The 19,090-nt window shown below is 45.1% G+C and overlaps 1 protein-coding gene across 3 annotated transcripts; it reads left to right on the forward strand.

Moving 5' to 3' along the window:
• The first annotated feature begins 6,586 nt into the window (after positions 1-6,586).
• On the forward strand, positions 6,587-11,789 carry LOC123062052 (probable E3 ubiquitin-protein ligase RZFP34). 3 transcript variants are annotated; one of them, XM_044485380.1, is made up of 12 exons: positions 6,589-7,959; positions 8,122-8,650; positions 8,746-8,833; positions 9,477-9,536; positions 9,626-9,658; positions 9,756-9,833; positions 9,927-9,970; positions 10,086-10,126; positions 10,628-10,710; positions 10,813-10,904; positions 10,994-11,099; positions 11,236-11,789. In XM_044485380.1, the coding sequence occupies exons 2-12, from the start codon at positions 8,481-8,483 to the stop codon at positions 11,338-11,340; spliced, it is 900 nt and encodes a 299-aa protein (XP_044341315.1). In that variant the 5' UTR covers positions 6,589-7,959; positions 8,122-8,480; the 3' UTR covers positions 11,341-11,789. The 3 variants fall into 3 exon arrangements, with proteins under 3 accessions (XP_044341317.1, XP_044341315.1, XP_044341316.1); XM_044485381.1 differs by having other exon boundaries at positions 6,589-8,650; XM_044485382.1 differs by lacking the exon at positions 9,477-9,536 and having other exon boundaries at positions 6,587-8,650.
• The last annotated feature ends 7,301 nt before the right edge of the window (positions 11,790-19,090 follow it).

Below are 19,090 nucleotides of genomic sequence, written 5' to 3' on the forward strand. Positions count from 1 at the left end.
CACCGGCCGCCCGTGCGCCTGCTCTCCTCGCCCGGGTCCAGTCGCCCGCGCCCTACCGCCCGCGCCGACGTGCGTCGTGCGCGCACCGCGCCCGTTCGGGCTATGCCGCACCCAGCGCCCGCTAAGCCGCATCAGCCCCCTGGGCGAATGACACGCGGGGCCCAGCCCCCATAACGTTTAAAAAAGAAGAAGAATTTAAAATATTAATTAATTAATTAACTTAATTAATTATGTTTAATTAACCATTTTAATCCTGTTAGTCAACCTGTTAACTACCTAATTAGTCTAACTAAAACTGTTAGTTAACTAGGCAGTATGACAGGTGGGCCCCACCCCCTGTTGACCAGTCAAACTTTGACTGGTCAACAGGGACCCCCCTGGACCCACATGTCACCCTCTGGTACACCTTAGTGTACACAGATCTGGGTGCACATAGCATTTTAACTTTTAATTTCGAATTAATACTGATTCTAGAATATTGTTAAAACTTTAGAAATTCGTAGAAAATAAACCGTAACTCGGATGAAAAAACTTTGTACAGGAAAGTTGCTCAGAACGATGAGACGAACCCGGATACGCAACCCGTTCGTCCGCCACGCCTCCCTAACATAGTGAACACGCAACTTTCCCCCTCCGGTTCATCTGTCCGAAAACACGAAACACAGAGAATACTTTCCCGGATGTTTCCCCCCTTTGCCAGTATCGCCTAGTACTGTGTTAGGTCACCCCTGGCACCGCGTTTTGCCTTGTTATATTTTGTGATGCTTTGTTTGCCCCGTATTTACTGTTTCTCCCCCCTTTTCTTCTCCGGTAAACCCCGAGACCGACGTTGATGCGACTGAGTAGGACTACATCCCCGACGACCCCTCCTTGCCAGAGAAACCAGGCAAGCAAACCCCCCTTGAGCATTCCGATATCGCCCATTTCTTTCCCTCTCATGCTTGCATTAGAACTGCTACTGCTTTATGTATGATCCTACTCTGATGCATAGCCTGTTTTTGTTACCTGCTTTCATACCTTACCCCACCTTGTCCCAGTTGCCTCGCTTTATGTTCGATGACTCAATCAACGTGATCGACGTTCAGGCCCCGACACCGCACATCACCCTCCTAGTTGTACGACTCTGCAGAGTTACCATCGAGTGCCGAGGGTGGAACCTCTTACATCACTCCTGATGAAACCTCTATAGTGTAGCTATACGGTCGAGGTCATCGAGGGTGATTTCCTCCTTAACCACTTCCATTACGGCTCTGCCGTGCAACCCCTCAAGTGTGAACCTCGAGGCTGGATCCTCTTACGTTCACCTTGATGATAACATCGAGTGGAATTCACCGGGGGTGATTCCTCGAGTTTTCCCCTTGGTTTTAGACACACGGTTACTATGGTTACTATGACTTTACCATGAACCATGTTACTAAAGACGGGTCGGACCTGAGGGGTACCCGCGAGCTTAATAGCGGGTGATGTGGAGACGGGTTGACCTGGAGGGTGCCCACGAGATACTTACGAGGCGTGGCCGGGCATTCCTAGCCCTTGCTGCAAGTACTCGAGACGGGGCAACGGGGTCACATCTTTCGTGAGTCTCTGCTTGTTACCGCGTGCTCCTAATCCACTACGATTTGGATATTTGATCCGAGGGGCCTCTGGCCTGATAGCACTAACCATCATATGGGCATAGTATGGGCGTTCTGCATCGTATACATCAGCCGAAGCTTAATCGACGTCAGCGACTGAGCGGCACGTGCCGGGTTGGACTATGTAAGCACCTGCCTTTTTGAAGGAGGTAGCTAGGTCTGCTCACCGGCCGCCCACGCAACGTGCAGGAGTTCCCGGGGTGATGGCCCATGACCCCTGGGGGCATAGGTTTAGTCCGGCGTGCCGGCCTCTCTATTAAGCCTAGGTCGGGTTGCGGGGTATTGTTTGGTCGAGGCCGGGCATGACCCAGGGAAGTGTGTCCGGCCGGAGTTAATCAAGCGTAGTGGGTAAGTTGGTGCACCCCTGCAGGGAAGAAAACATCTATCGATAGCCTGTCCTATGGTAACGGACACTTGGAGTTGTATCCCGATCGATACAACTAGAACTGGATACCTGAGATGAGAAATGGATTGTGAATGATAAATGGATAGTATGGCTCTAGGATTGCTTTCTCGCAAGGAGTCGAGAAAAGATCTCTGGCCGAGGTTGATAACACTACCACTACATTACATTGTGTTGATATGTACTCTTCTATATGCTTGAAGATGCTAGTCTTCGATAGGCTAGGCTTTCCCCTTCTCTTCTGGCATTCTGCAGTTTAGTCCACAGATACAACCCATTCATTTGATACAGATGCATACTTAGTTTAGATCTGATGTAAGTCTTGCGAGTACTTTGGATGAGTACTCACGATTGCTTTGCTACCTCTTTTCCCTCATACCCGTTTGTTGCGACCAGATGACGGATCCCAGGAGCCAGATGACACCACTGATGCCTACTACTACGTGACGGCCGCTGACGACTTGGAGTAGTTAGGAGGCTCCCAGGCAGGAGGCCTTGCCTTTTCGATCGATGTTGCTTTTGTGCTAGCCTTCTCAAGGCAAACTTGTCTAACTTATGTCTGTACTCAGATAATGTTGCTTCCGCTGACTCTTGTGTATTCGAGCCCTCGAGGCCCCTGGCTTGTAATATAAAGCTTGTATTATTTTATTTGTGTCTAGAGTTGTGTTGTGATATCTTCCCGTGAGCCCCTGATCTTGATCGTACACATTTGCGTGTATGATTAGTGTATGGTCGAATCGGGGGCGTCACACTGATGGTGGTGGTGATGATGATGATGATGACGACAATGATGATGATGTTGACGTCCCCTTGTGCTTGGTGGTGAAGATGGTGATCTCCTCCTTTGCCAATCTGTCCTCTGGATCGCTTCGGAATATAGGGTGTATGTTTCTGGTGTATGTTCTCCTCTGATCCCCGATCAGATTTCACGGGATGGAAGTAGTGGACGAGGCGGCGACGTTGGCACCTCATACGACCACCCCCAATCCGAGCGGGCGCGCTCGTATGGAACATCGTCTTTTGCTTTGGAGGCGCCACAGGGACCCCTCCTTTGATCCTTTTGAGTCATTCTTTTATGGTAGTTGATTATCACATTAAATACATCATTTCACTATCATTTCCTGGGATTTTTTTTATAAAATATTATTTGCTCCAAAAGGCGTTACCTGTGGAATACCAACAAAAAGAAGTACATGAACGCAATAAAATTCCACAAAGCCTACCATGTAGGCGCAAAATAATTATCAAAACCATCACATAAATTGGACTCATCACCTGGCCACAACCTGACTAATATGGCCCACCTATTTGGCACGATCGAGGATGGCTGCCAGCGCATCCGCTACAACGTTAAATAACAAGTCGGATAATGGATCCCCTTCCCTCTCATTTCTAAAGAAGGATCCAACTTCTCTATTGATTTCACCATCATTTGTCCACCTCGGACTAACAATATCATCCAACTGGTTCACATGGGATCAAACCCTTTCTTATAAAGAACCTATCTAAGCTGGTGGTATGCTTTGTCAAAATCTAAGTCTAAGATAAACACCTCCGCTCTGGAGCATCTAATCTCATGCAACACGACCACACCGTCCAGGATACATGCACCCCGGTCCCCGGATGAAGGCCGTTTGGTTATGATGAATTACTTTATGTGCCACCGGGTTCAGTCTAGTAGCGAACCCTTTTGCCAATAGACAGAAACTCACATTTATCAAGGTTCTTGGCCCATATTGATGAATACTATCGCCAAACTCACCTTTGATAGTAAAGCCAACACCCCACAGTTTAGACGCTTACTGTCAATTAAACCACCAGTGAAATCGTCAACTAAATCGAAAACATTACTCCCCCACAACTCCTCAAATTTTCTCATAGAAAGTCACGGGAAACCCATCTAGACAAGGAACCATACCTGTTTGCATTTCCTTAAGGTTATTCGTGATCTCGCAAAGAGAAAACATCTACTTCGGAAACAGAAATATCCACATTAATAGCGGGGACAAACCTCCTAAATAGAACATCGCGTCTTCCATAACTTCCTGCAATGATCATTAACGTGTTTTCTAACAAGCTTAAAAAGATACCCAAAGAGAAAAAATGAGAGTGATTGTTCATGAATTAACTCTTGTATCAAACTCATGACATATGCCTATTTGGCATCTCCGATGCGAACTCAAAGCCTCTGTTTTTCTTTCTTAAATGATTAAAACCCAAAGTCTATGTTGTTGAGATATGCTTCCGCAAAATCTCAATATGGGTGCCAGAGTCGATATGAGCAACCAATATCTTGTTTGATTGCAGATCCTTAGAAGCTTCGTCATCATTATAATCAGCGTCCATTCCTGCCTGTTGTCCCTTGAAGAAAATTCCCGTTGATGTGCCCTTGTGCACACATCAGCCCCTAATAAGAGAGAATTCCTTATTTGGCCCTTTCTTAAAATTTGTTTCCCTTTTTGGCCCAAAATAAAATATTTTTCCCTTTTTGACACTTAAAGTTAATTTTGTTCCCTCAATGACATTTCTGTCTCCTTTAGTCACTAATAATGTTAAGTATGAGGTGAAAAGACCATTTTACCCCTAGTGCACTATGTGACTGTCCACGATATTTAAGTAAAAGAGTAACCACTGATTTTATGAAATATGTTCATTGATGTTTTGCATATATATGCACTTCAATATTTTTTTTCCTTAGCTAAACTGATCCGTGCATACAAAAGACGGAAAACATCTGCTCAACTTCCTCGTAAAAAAAACATCTGCTCAACTCGCATAATCATATCTATGATAAGTACAATTTATCACGTTCAAAGTACCCCGACACATACTCATAAATCTTCTAACTAACACACGTTTAAAACTACAGTACACATAATAAATCCTGCGAACAAGTGGACCGCGCGAGCCGGCTGCTATACACCACGCAGACGGCACGCAAACGAGGACGACGAGAGCGTATGCTGCTGGCCACGAGCAGCCGGACACCACTCGCCCGGAATGAGAGGTAGTCGCTGTTGTTCGTCGTCCCGTCCGGGCAACTACCTCTGCCTCCCCTTTCGCATGGCGCACGGCTGCTGCAACGTGCAGTTCCGGTATCAACTCCCTGCCACAGATGCCAACGCCATGGCCGCCAACCACCGGCGTCGCAGCAGTCGGATTTGTTGGTGGCCGAGATGCACCAACGCCTTCGCCAGCTAGAACAGCTAGCTACCTAGCCCGGCTGGCTCGATCCGTCTTGATCGATCAAAGCTAGCACAACTAGGTACGTAGCCCGGCGTTGCACACGTACACAACTCCTATGTTTTTTTATAACAACTCCTATGCCTTCTTTTAGCTACCGCGATGTAGTGACACCAGTCCTACAGTACATGGACACGTTCACGCACAAGTAATCAAGCATACATGCATGGGATGCTATTGTCGTATTTAACACCAACAAAGAAGACCACAACCGGCCAGGAGTGCTGGAACACGCGCATGGGCACACGCCGTTCCATGCATGCCGAGGTCGACGATCCGTCACCCTCCGCCTTGCCATGAGCAGCAGCAGCATCAAATCGGGGTGGGAAATAGAGAGAGAAGTTCGGTCATGGGGTTTCTTCTTCATTTTACCTATGAACTAAAGCAGGGGTAAAAAAAGACTTGTTGGATTGCACCTGATTGTGTTAGTGGCCAAAAGTGATGAAAATGTCATTAAGGAAACAAAATAAAGTTTAGGTGTCAAAGAGGAAAAAAATGATTTTGCAAGGCCAAAAAGAAAAAACATATTTAAAAAAAGGCCAAATAAGAAATTCTCTCCCTTAATAATGCTAAAAATCATCATTCATTGGTTTGCATACGCCCGCCACACAAGAGCGTCATCGTCGTATTCATATTGGCTGGTGAATGGCAATCATAAGTCCAATAATGGCGAACCAATAATTTAGTCCACGTAAGAGGTAAAAGTGGCCTCGTCACGTACAAATTACGAGCACCCTGCAAAACTCGAAACTGTACAGCCGTTATGCGTTGGCAAGCTAGCGTTGGCTTGAAAAGAGCTCGTCTAGCTAGACACGAAAAGAGGATCCACGATAGTTATCCACGTGATGCAAACTCACGGTTGCGTTGCGTGGCGTGACTCAACTGATCTGGCCAAAACTGGAGGTGGCCAGCTCGGCCAGCTTAGTACGATGTCGATGCCTCCCCAAATTGGAAATTGGAAATGGGACAGGGATGAGCACGCTGTGCCACTCGATGACTCGATCGTAGTACTACGTGACAGGGCATAATTCCACGTACCCATTTTATTTCCTTGATTGAAACGATACCGAATCCAGTCCACGCCGGGCTGCTCCTCCCATCCACTTGCGTCCTCGTGGGCGGGCTGGTGGGCCTGTGGGCGGTGGATAGTGCAACTTTGATATTTTTCGTCGGCCTAAAACGTACGCAGCAGGGTAAGGCCGAAACCTCCCCTCCCCAAGGCCAGCCAGGTCCGCGTCACCTCACCCGAATCCTCTGGAAACCGTGTGCCCTCAGCCTCCGTTTAAATACCTCCCCCATAAGCTTCCAGTCTGACAAATCTCTCTCGCTCAGCTTACGCCACTCCTATACTAATCCCCAAAAAAAAACTCTCACAGCTTTCGTCCCGACCCACTCTCGATTCCCCTCCCCGAAACGCCGCTCCAGGATTCAGCCGCGATCCGATCGCCGAGGCGACCGCGCCGTCCCGCCCACTCGATTCGGTCGTGTGCGCGCTAGGAAGTTCGTCCGTCACGCGCCTCGCGGTTTTGTGTTCGTTTTCCCGTTCTGGTTTCCTGTGGCTCGCTCGGTTACCGCTTTTAATCTTATAGCTAGCTCGATCCATCTGTGTTACTGTGTAGGTATGTGTGTTCTTCTGATTGCCTGCGCCCGCAGTAGATGCTGGTCATGACTAACTGCTTGATTGATGGATTGCTTGATTTTGGTTGTGGTGACTAATTTCCTAATTGGATTTAATCCTGCTCCTCAATTGGTTCGTTGACTGCTGCTTGATGTTATTGATGTGCATCCCGAAAATTCGATCCAGTTCACTTTAAACCAGTGGCGTGGGTTCCATCTATTTACTGGCCACGACTATTTCTATTTGGGCGTGTGGGATCATGGCTGCACAGAGCATTATCAGTAATTCACACTAGTACCATGTATTTATACATACGGCCGATGAAGCGGCATGAGCTGTGCAAATGGACTCCTGTTATTTCAGAAATTTTGAACTTCGTAGATCCTATCATACGTCCTATATTTTTGGATTGAACTGGCAACTTATATCCTTCTTGATCACACTCGTGCTGTTCTGGCTAATCCAAAAGTACCATGGACACTGGGCCACTGCATTTTGCTTCCTCTCCATGTGCCTGAAACGGTGCCCCTGTTTTGGTTCCTCATTCAACTCTCATTTGTGCTTTTGTTTTCGTTCACCAATTAAAAAAAAACAGTGGATATGCTTGTAAAAACGTGTTGAGGGCTCATTCTCGAAAAGAAAAAGAAAAACAAGGTTGAGGGGAAACTATCACTCTTCTAGACAAGTTACCTTCAGGCATCCTAGTTAAAGAGAGCATGTCCAGAAGGCAGCAACTTGCCGACTACTTACTTGCTGCGTGCAGCATTGGTTACTAATTTTTTTTACTGCTTTGGCACAGAGTTGGGGGAATTCACTTATGCAGGTTCTTTCAATGATGCTGCTTCACTAGTTACTGAGACGATCCCTATTCAGTAGGAAATTGTAGATAGGTTACATTTCAGGTACAAACCACTGAAGTCTTAATTAGGACGCTGGCTTTCTCAAGATGTTCTTGATGGGAGAATTAGAGGAAGTTTAGTTTATTTGCGGATATTGCACGACTTTAAACCAATGTTTGGACAAGTTTCTTCCGTTCAAGATGAAGCCGGTGGCTGCTGGAGGTAGGCTTCCTTGTAATCTGACTTCTTAAGGGACCTTTCTGTTCGATAAAAACATTCAACGACGGTACTAGCTAACACGTCAAAACCTTATCATGAAACCATCCCATCGCCTTCACTTTTTTTTTCCTGGCATTTGATGCTCTTGCCTGTTCCTCTTGCCAGAGAACGGGGGGCCAGCACCACGGTAAAACAGATGCAGATGGATCACTGTGTACGAATTGCTTGGAAATTCTTCTCTGGATGGATATCAGTTGTGTAATTTGTTTTCTCACAGCTCACAATCCAGCTAGTTTCTTCTAGCTGTGACTATGAGGTTTTTGCTGATTGGAGCAGTCCGGCGTTGCTTTGGTCTTGTGTCAATATGCCTGGTCTTCAGCAGTATTCAGCAACCAGAACTACATGCAGTGGTTTCCTCTGTGACTGCATTCTCTATTGAGAGTCATCCTGCTAAATGCATAATACTTGCAGGTATTTGTGTTGCATTTGCAACGCGATAGCTTTTGTGCTACCAAACAGCCGACATGGGTGCCGTGCAACTCGAGTCTGTTGCTGCTCAACATGCACATGCTAAGCTAAATGTGGATTCACTTCCTCAAGGCCCTTCGTTGTTTGATGGAAATGACACAGCCAGGATTGATGGTTCTAAGTCTGATGAGTACGAAAGATTTGAGAAGGGATTAATGCAGTATGGGTATGTCCTATTATCTCATGAGTCAATCTGCTCACAGTAATGAGTTCCTTGATAAATTATTGTCGTGAGAACTTTACAAGCATGTGCTGTTGCAGATGTGCGCATTACCGAAGGAGATGCCGCATACGAGCTCCATGCTGCAATGAGATTTTTGATTGCCGGCACTGCCACAATGAATCAAAGGTACAATTTCAAGAACAATGTCTTGAGTTTTTAATTTTGCATTCATATTCTCAGTGGTTGTAAGGCCGGAAACTAGAATTGATGATAAGTTTGTACATGGGGTTTGATTAGAGCTTTGACTGTTGTTTATGCTGCTATTTGAATCTCACGGTGGAAAAATAATCTGATTTAGTACATGTTATGTGCTGATTCAAGGACACTATTAACATTAACGGTATGTTGGGAGCTATAATATCGTGTGATATGTCGAAACATCATTAACATTTAACCTTGACAATTAATATGATCAAGTCTTGTTCTATCTCTTGATTTTTTTTCTGGATGCATGTAAGGTTTTCCACAAATGATCTATACTTTCTATTATGGTTTAAGTGTTCATATTTTTGTTCTGGAATGATTTTTAAAAATATAGAGAGTCATATTAACAGCATGTTGGGAGCTGTAATATCATGAGATAGAACACCATCCACATATTGTGAACCGTTGTTCTATTTCTTGGTACATCTCTTATACTTTGCTTATATTGTGTATAAGTTTTTTCGTAAAAGATTATGCGTTCTGTTACGGTTTAAGTGCTCATTATTTGTTCTGGATTTTATTTTATTTGGAAAATGTGGAGAAATAATGTACTATGTATTCACAGAATTCGATTAAAATTGATACTCTTAGGCGACATGAACTTCCACGCCATGAACTGCAGCAGGTTTGTTTTGTTTTGTTTTGAGGTATACCACTACTTTGCAACCCTCGTTACTCTTACAGTCATGCTGAGTTGGTTCTTGATCTAAGCAGGTCATATGCTCATTGTGTGGCACTGAACAAGAGGTTCGTGACTGAACCATAGTCATTGCTTCATAAAAGTAGTGTTTTCCTGTATAGCGTCAATGTATCATGACGATGCTTCTTGCTTATCTGTTGCCAGGTACGACAAATATGCATCAACTGTGGTGTATGCATGGGAAAGTATTTCTGTGAAGTGTGCAAGCTCTTTGATGATGATGTGAGTAAGAGGAGTTTCCAGTTTTGGGTGTTTTGTCTTCTTTGATCAAGTTGTGGCAGTATGCCATGCTAAGACTTAATTTTGTGATTCCAGGTCTCAAAACAGCAGTATCACTGCCATGCGTGTGGAATATGCAGGTATGCAATTTTTTCCTGGATAATTTCCAGTATTGGAATTGTATGGATGTATCTCTCTGAACTATTTCTTTTTTAAACTTGTGTTTAAATTTGAATTTCGTTCTTATCTTTGCAGAATTGGTGGCAGGGAGAATTTCTTCCACTGCTCAAAATGTGGTAATGCGTCGCTCCTGTGTCTAAAATTGCTTTCTTGAAAGTACAATGTACTAGTATGATGTCATGTAGGAGGCTTGCTGCAGCATGTTTGTGCACGTATATTTGTTTGTAGACTTGTGCGGTTACACAATGTTTCGTGACTTGTAGTTGATTTGGCCAGAAAATAACAAGAATTGTTCTCAGAGATATTTTCATTTTGCTGTGCGTTATAAATTACTAGGTGAATAATGCTATATAGTATTTTTCAACTTTCAACTCCAAAATCCACGAATTTATTAGTCTATTCCTCAAGTTCTTTAGTCATTCTAAAGCCTTAACTATAGTATAGTTCACTTCTGTTTTTGAAAGAGTGTACATTTTATTCGTGCTACCTTTGTTTAAAAAATCTCAGTTTAATCGGGCTTATGTCATTTTTTATGTTTACGAATCAGTTTCATATAACTGTAATCACTTTATTCCATTCAGTTGGTTTAACCCTTCTTGTTTATGTATCTCATGCAGGATGTTGTTATTCCAAAGTGTTGAAGAACAGTCATGCATGTGTTGAAGGAGCCATGCATCATGACTGTCCAATCTGCTTCGAGGTTGGTGTTCAGTTGCTCATTTGTATTGCAGCATATTGTTTGATGAATGGCTTAATTTCTGATTTCAAATTATCTTCTGGCTGACCCTGTCATGATTTCCAGTACTTGTTTGAGTCGAGAAATGATGTCTCTGTTTTGCCATGTGGTCATACAATTCATGAAAAATGCCTGAAAGAGATGAAGGAGCATTGCCAGTAAGTTTAACTTGGCCTTCGATATACGCTGGTTTATCATGTGTAGAACTAGGCCTATGGCAGCTGACATGTCTAAAACCAAATTTTAGATTTGCATGCCCGCTCTGCTCCAAGTCAGTATGTGACATGTCGAAGGCATGGGAAAGACTGGACGCGGAACTAGCGACTCTGTCAAACTCCTTCGACGATAAAGTGGTAATGTTCTCGTTTCACGTCGTTTTCTCATACGAGCATCATACTCGGCACATTGTTAACCAATTTCATTGCTAGATAATTTGAACTGAAAAGTTAAATATGTTGGCCGCTGCTGATCCACTTTTCCTGGTTGTAGGTTCGCATATTGTGCAATGATTGTGGGGCAGTATCAGAGGTGCAGTTCCACTTAATTGCACATAAGTGCCATAGTTGCAAGTCGTACAACACCCGGCAGATTTGAAGTAGTGAAGCCCTGGAGGGATTGTACATTCTTCCTGGAAGTTGGTGAGAGTGCTACGGCGGTGGAGATTCATTCATCTACGTGATGTTTGCTGCGAAGGCACATCACTGGACAATTTATCTGCGTCCACTGCAGTTAGCAGCCGTGGTTGTCCTTCATTAGTTTCTTCATCGTTTCTGTTAGTTCAAAAAGTGTGTAACAGTTTCCGCGTTTCCGTTCAAGCCTTGCATATTTCAGCACAACGTGGCAGACTGGTAGAATTGTGCTCTACTCGATTGGCATCATTTCCTCGGCATTGGTCAGGCCTGCAACGGATAGGATCTCCTCTCCAGGGAGAGTGGTGTGTGCATGCAGCAGGCTGTGTGGCGTAGGGTTTATGGTTGCAAAATGTCTTGATCAACAATTTCAATTTCAGTGATCACCAAGTTGGGCTGTGATTTCCGGGCCTACATTGTTTGCAGCTTTTTCATTCAGTTTATTGCATGCCTTGCCGGTTAATGTTCCTGGCACCTCTTTGGGAGGATTGTTATCTGAGCAATGCTGTTGATGCAAAAGCTCGGCAGAGGCAACTCCTCGCTAGGCGTGGAGTCGTGTAGGTTCCTCGAATGGCGGTACTGCCAATGCTAGTTAGGGTTCTTGGGCTTCATAGAGATGTTATTTTAGGACTAAAAATATTTGTTTAATCGTATGCAACTCTTTTCTTAGAGATACATTCTGTATAAGTATTTCAGCTCAGTTGAAATTATGAGATAGATTTCCCCCGCAAAAAGAAAGAAGTTATGAGAAAGATTCAATTATTCTAGTATGTTGTAGCAAAAAACATTATTTCAATCATATTGTACACAAGAGGGCAATTATGCAAATGTTCAAGTCCTCAAACAGAAAAAACTGAATGTTTTTTTTACAACACACATGTTCATGTCTTTTATACGTGTACACAAAATTTCGTGAAGAAACAATGTGTTGTGAGTTGTGACCTAGGAAAAAAAAAGTGCCCTACAAAGCTTATATTGTATTTTGTCGTATCATTTGTAGCTTCACAAAAATTTACACGCAGTCATAACAAGTTTGTTACAAAAGAAAAATTAAGAAATTTTGTACCCCTGAAAGCAAAAAAAAAAGCCCCTGTGTCACAATTATGTGTTCTTCCTATTTCAACCTTTCAAAAAGAAGAAAAGATCATATAAACTTGCAAAGCCAACTTGTAACGCCCTCGATGCACTCACTACAGAGCACGGCATGGCAAACTAAGCATACACCCATCAAGAATACATGGCATAGAAACTAGACATGGTAAGAACAACAACATAGCATGCACGGATCAATAGCAACATCCTCGGCAAAATCGCTAACAAGTCAACAATCTGCCAGGATTCACGAAATAGCAAAAGTAGAGCTCGATTGACTCAAGGTAGGGTGCTCCATAATTGCAAACAAAGACATGGATGAATAGAGCACCACCATGTTAACAAATCATCCTTACTGATCATCCTCAAAAGAGGCATGGATCACTAGAAAACAACATGAACATATGGCATAACGATAAAAACAGATCAAGGACTTAGTGAAATTCTAAGTCCCTGAAATCAGCATTACCGATTGCACTACTTTGCAAGCTTGTGCTAGTCACCACACATATCACAAAAATACATGGTAAGCACCTCTGTAAAGATGGCATGGCATATAACAAAACTCATATAGACCTCAGGAGCATATCATGCACACATTAATCAGGGCAAAAATGACAAATATCTATTTGATGAAACAGATCTGGCAATTTTATCACATAGCCCTCTTCCAACAGCATTTCGGGCATCAAGATGAGCTCAAATGAAAATGATGCAATGAGAAGAAATGATGTACTCGTTGAGACGAACATTTTGATATGCCACACGTGCAAATCGGAGTTACAAATGCGGAGTTACGACATGAAGAAAATCGCTAAAAATACTGAGAAACTGGGGACTTAGTGAAATCTTTACCCTCCGGATCTAGGGTTTACTGTTCACCGATCCAGATCCAGTCGCGGTACTGTAGCTGACGGCGCTCGAGGTCACCGGCGAGTGCGGTGGTCACCGGAGGAGAGCGTCCGGCGATGGGGCGGCGGATCCGGCAAGAGGGAAGCGGCGGCGCGACTCTGCAGGGCGTCGGGACGCCGCGGCGACATCGGCGAGGCAGGGGCGGCGAGGTGGCGATGGAAGCCATGGTGGCCGGCGATGGCGGACGCGGTGGCGCGAGGCAAGTCCGGCAAGGGCGGGCGCCGGCTCGGGGGAAGGGGAAGCGGGCGCGGGCGACGCTCGGCTCGGGCCGGGGAGGGAGGCGCCGGCGGAGTGACACATGGCAGCCTACGAGTGGCTGCGGGCGGCGGCAGAGAGGCGTCCGACGCGGGCGGACATGTCCGGCGCGACGCGAGGAGGATTCTAGGGTTAGGGGGAAGAAGACCCGTGATTTTGGAAAGGGGTCTATTTATAGGCCTAGAGGGAGCTAGGAAGCTCAGAATGAGGTGCGGTTTTCGGCCACGCGATCGTGATCGAACGCTCTAGACGATGGGAGATGTTTTGGTGGGTTTTGGGCCAGATAGGAAGGGTGTTGGGCTGCAACACAAACGAGGCCTTCTCGGTCCCTCGGTTAACTTTTGGAGTATCAAACGAAATCCAAATGGCACGAAACTTGACAGACGGTCTACCGGTAGTAAACCAAGGCCGCTTGGCAATTCTCGGTCCAATCCGGAAATGTTTAACCCCCACACACGAAAATAGGTAGAAAGGGGCACCGGAGGAGATAGGAGCGCCGAAATGCAAAACGGATAACGGGGAAAATGCTCGGATGCATGAGACGAACACGTATGCAAATGCAATGCACATGATGACATGATATGAGATGCATGACAAAGGCAACAACACACGAAGACAAAACCCGAACCCGAGGAAATAAAATAACTTAGTGCCGGAAACGGCAAGAGTTGGGATACGTATAAGGTAAATTACATCCGGGGTGTTACAACACTCCACCACTACGAAAGGATCTCGTCCCGAGATCTAGGATTGGAAAAACGTCGGGTACTCAGAACGAAGGTGATCCTCGCGTTCCCAGGTAGCTTCACGGTCGGAATGGTGTGACCACTTGACTTTGAGGAATTTGATTGACTTATTGCGAGTCTTGCGTTCAGTCTCTTCAAGAATAGCAACTGGGTGCTCACGATAAGAGAGGTCTTCTTGGAGATCAATGTCTTCGAAGTTGACGGTGCGGTCAGGGGTCTTGAAGCACTTGCGGAGCTGAGAGACATGGAACACGTCATGCATGTTTGCAAAGTTTGAAGGAAGCTCGAGTTGATAGGCGAGATCGCCTCTCTTGCTGACGATCTTGAAAGGACCCACGTATCTAGGGGCAAGCTTCCCTTTGATACCGAAGCGATGAGTACCTTTCATTGGAGAGACGTGGAGGTAAACATGGTCTCCGATCTCAAAAGCCAAATCACGATGCTTACTATCATAGTAGCTCTTCTGGCGGGATTGTGCTGCTTTGAGGTTATCACGAATGACCTTGCACATCTCCTCTGCCTCTGTGATCAATTCATTTCCGAGAAGTTAACGTTCACCGGTCTCTGACCAGTTAAGAGGAGTACGACACTTCCTGCCATAGAGAATTTCAAATGGGGCCTTGCCCGAACTTGCTTGAAAGCTGTTGTTGTAGGAGAACTCGGCATATGGAAGACAATCTTCCCACTTCATACCGAAAGAGATAACGCAAGCCCTGAGCATATCTTCGAGAATCTGATTGACACGCTCGACTTGACCGCTAGTTTGAGGATGAAAAGTTGTGCTGAAACGGATGTTGGTGCCCATGGCCTTCTGAAAAGAATCCCAAAACTTGGAGGTAAAGATGCTGCCACGGTCTGAAGAGATCAACTGTGGAATGCCGTGCAGAGAGACAATCCGAGAGGTATAAAGCTCTGCCAATTGAGCCGCTGTGATAGACTATTTGATAGGCAAAAAGTGAGCCACTTTAGTGAGTTTGTCGATGACAACAAATATAGCATCATTGCCACGCTTGGACTTTGGAAATCCCGTCACGAAGTCCATCTCAATGTGGTCAAACTTCCATTCTAGAATGGCAAGAGGTTGGAGGAGACCAGCTGGTTTGTTCTGCCTTCACTCTTCTGCAGACATCACATTCATTCACGAACTGAGCAATCTCGCGCTTCATTCGAGTCCACCAATAAGCCTGCTTGAGGTCCTGGTACATCTTCGTACTCCTAGGGTGGATAGAGAGGAGTGAATTGTGAGCCTCGTTCATAATGACTTTACGAAGGTCACCTTTAGGCACAACAATGCGATCCTCGAAGAAGAGAGTATCCTTGTCATCAAGGCGATAGCACTTGTACTTGGGTTGACTCTTGGCAATCCCAATCTTCACCTTCTTCACCATAGCATCAAGAAGTTGAGCCTCGCGAATCTGATCTTCCAAAGTAGGAGAGACTTGAAGGTTGGCGAGGAAACCTTGAGGAACAACTTGCAAATTGAGTTTGCGGAAAGCTTCACAAAGCTCGGGTTGGTAGGGCTTGAGAATCAGACTGTTGCAGTAAACCTTCCTGCTCAATGCGTCAGCAATCACATTGGCCTTGCCTGGAGTATATTAGATGCTCGGATTATACTCTTGAATCATTTCGACCCAACGAGTTGTTGGGGATCGTAGCAGAAATTTAAAATTTTCTACGCATCACCAAGATCAATCTATGGAGTAATCCAGCAACGAAGGGAAGGAGAGTGCATCTACATACCCTTGTAGATCGCTAAGCGGAAGCGTTCAAGTGAACGGGGTTGATGGAATCGTACTCGTCGTGATCCAAATCACCGATGATCCTAGTGCCGAACGGATGACACCTCCGCGTTCAACACACATACGGAACGGAGACGTCTCCCACGCCTTGATCCAGCAAGGAGGAAGGAGAGGTTGAGGAAGAGAGTCCAACAGTAGCACGACAGCGTGGTGGTGATGGAGTGACAGTTCTCCGGCAGGGCTTCGCCAAGCTCATGCGGAGGAGGAGAGGTATTGGAGGGGAGGGACTGCGCCAGGTTCAAGGGGTTGTGGCCGCCCTCCCACCCCTCCACTATTTATAGGTGGGGAGAGAGGGGGACGGCCCCCCTTAGATCCCATCTAGGGTTCGGGCGGCGGCCAAGGGGGAAGGAGTGCCTCCCAAGTCAAGTGGAGGCCCTCCCCCTTAGGGTTTCCCCTCTCCCATGCGCATGGGCCTTGGGGGGGCTGGTGCCCTTGGCCCATTAAGGTTAGGGCGCCCCCCTACATCCCATTCTGCTGTATTGGACGTGGTGGAACATTTTCTGGACCTCCGGACCCCTGCGGAATCCTCCGGAACCTTCCAGAAGCTTCCCGGTACAATACCGGAAAACCGAACTTTTCCCGGAACCCGAACAACAACTTTCCATATATAAATCTTTACCTTCGGACCATTCCGGAACTCCTCGTGACGTCCGGGATCTCATCCGGGACTCCGAAAAATATTCGGTAATCACATACAAGTCTTCCTAATAACCCTAGCGTCATCGAACCTTAAGTGTGTAGACCCTACGGGTTCGGGAACCATGCAGACATGACCGAGACAACTCTCCGGCCAATAACCAACAGCGGGATCTGGATACCCATGTTGGCTCCCACATGTTCCATGATGATCTCATCGGATGAACCACGATGTCGAGGATTCAATCAATCCCGTATTCAATTCCCTTTGTCCAGCGGTATTGTACTTGCCCGAGATTCGATCGTCGGTATCACGATACCTTGTTCAATATCGTTACCGGCAAGTCTCTTTACTCGTTCCGTAACACATCATCCCGTGATCAACTCCTTGATCACATTGTGCACATTATGATGATGTCCTACCGAGTGGGCCCAGAGATACCTCTCCGTTACACGGAGTGACAAATCCCAGTCTCGATTCGTGCCAACCCAACAGACACTTTCGGAGATACCTATAGTGAACCTTTATAGCCACCTAGTTACGTTGTGATGTTTGGCACACCCAAAGAACTCCTACGGTATCCAGGAGTTGCACAATCTCATGGTCTAAGGAAATGATACTTGACATTAGAAAAGCTTTTAGCATACGAACTACACGATCTTTGTGCTAGGCTTAGGATTGGGTCTTGTCCATCACATCATTCTCCTAATGATGTGATCCCGTTATCAACGACATCCAATGTCCATGGTCAGGAAACCGTAACCATCTATTGATCAACGAGCTAGTCAACTAGAGGCTTACTAGGGACATGGTGTTGTCTATGTATTCACACATGTATCTGAGTTTCCTATCAATACAATTCTAGCATGGATAATAAACGATTATCATGAACAAGGAAATATAATAATAACCAATTTATTATTGCCTCTAGGGCATATTTCCAACAGTCTCCCACTTGCACTAGAGTCAATAATCTAGTTCACATCGCCATGTGATTAACACTCATAGGTCACATCGCCATGTGACCAACATCTAAAGAGTTTACTAGACTCAATAATCTAGTTCACATCTCTATGTGATTAACACTCAATGAGTTCTGGGTTTGATCATGTTATGCTTGTGAGAGAGGTTGTAGTCAACGGGTCTTGCCATATTCAGATCCCTATGTATTTCGCAAAACTTTATGTCATATCGTAGATGCTGCTACCACGTTCCACTTGGAGCTATTCCAAATTGTTGCTCCATTATACGTATCCGGTATCTCTACTCAGAGCTATCTGGATAGGTGTTAAGCTTGCATCGACGTAACTCTTTACGTCGAACTCTTTATCATCTCCATAACCGAGAAACATTTCCTTATTCCTCTAAGGATAATTTCGACCGCTATCTGGTGATCCAGTCCTAGATCACCTTTATACCCTCTTGCCAGACATGTAGCAAGGCACACATCAGGTGCGGTACTCAGCATGGCATACCATATAGAGCCTATGACAAGAGCATAGGGGCGACCTTCGTCCTTCCTCTTTCTTCTGCCGTGGTTAAGCTTTGAGTCTTACTCAACTTCACACCTTACAACTCAGGTAAGAACCCCTTCTTTGACTGATCTATTTTGAACTCCTTCAAAAACATGTCAAGGTGTGCGTTCTTTGAAAGTATCATCAGGCGTCTTGATCTATCTCTATAGATCTTGATGCCCAATTTGTAAGCAGCTTTATCCAGGTCTTCCTCTGAAAAACACTCTTCAAACAACCGTTTATGCTTTCCAGAAATTCTACATCATTTCGAATCAACAATATGTCATCCACATATACTTATCAGAAATGTTGTAGCGCTCCCACTCACTTTCTTGTAAATACAAGTTTCTAGCAAACATTGTATAAACCTAAAAGCTTTGATCACTCCATCAAAACATATATTCTGATTCCGAGATGCTTGCTCTAGTCCATAGAAGGATTGTTGGAGCCAGCATACCTTTTAGCATCCTTAGGATCGACAAAACCTTTTATTGTATCACATACAACTTTTCTTACGAAAACTTGGTAAGAAAACTTGTTTTGACATCCATCTGTAAGATTTCATAATCGAAAAATACAGCTAATGCTAACATGATTCCGACAGACTTAAGAATCGTTACGGGTGAGAAATTCTCATTGTAGTCAACTCCTTGAACTTGTGAAAAGACTCTTTCCCACTAGTCGAGCTTCATAGACGGTAACATTACCGCCCACGTCCATCTTCTTCTTAAAGATCCATCTATCTCAATGGCTTGCTGAT

This window comes from Triticum aestivum, chromosome 3A, assembly GCF_018294505.1.
Source record: "Triticum aestivum cultivar Chinese Spring chromosome 3A, IWGSC CS RefSeq v2.1, whole genome shotgun sequence".
Classification (NCBI taxonomy): Eukaryota; Viridiplantae; Streptophyta; class Magnoliopsida; order Poales; family Poaceae; genus Triticum; species Triticum aestivum.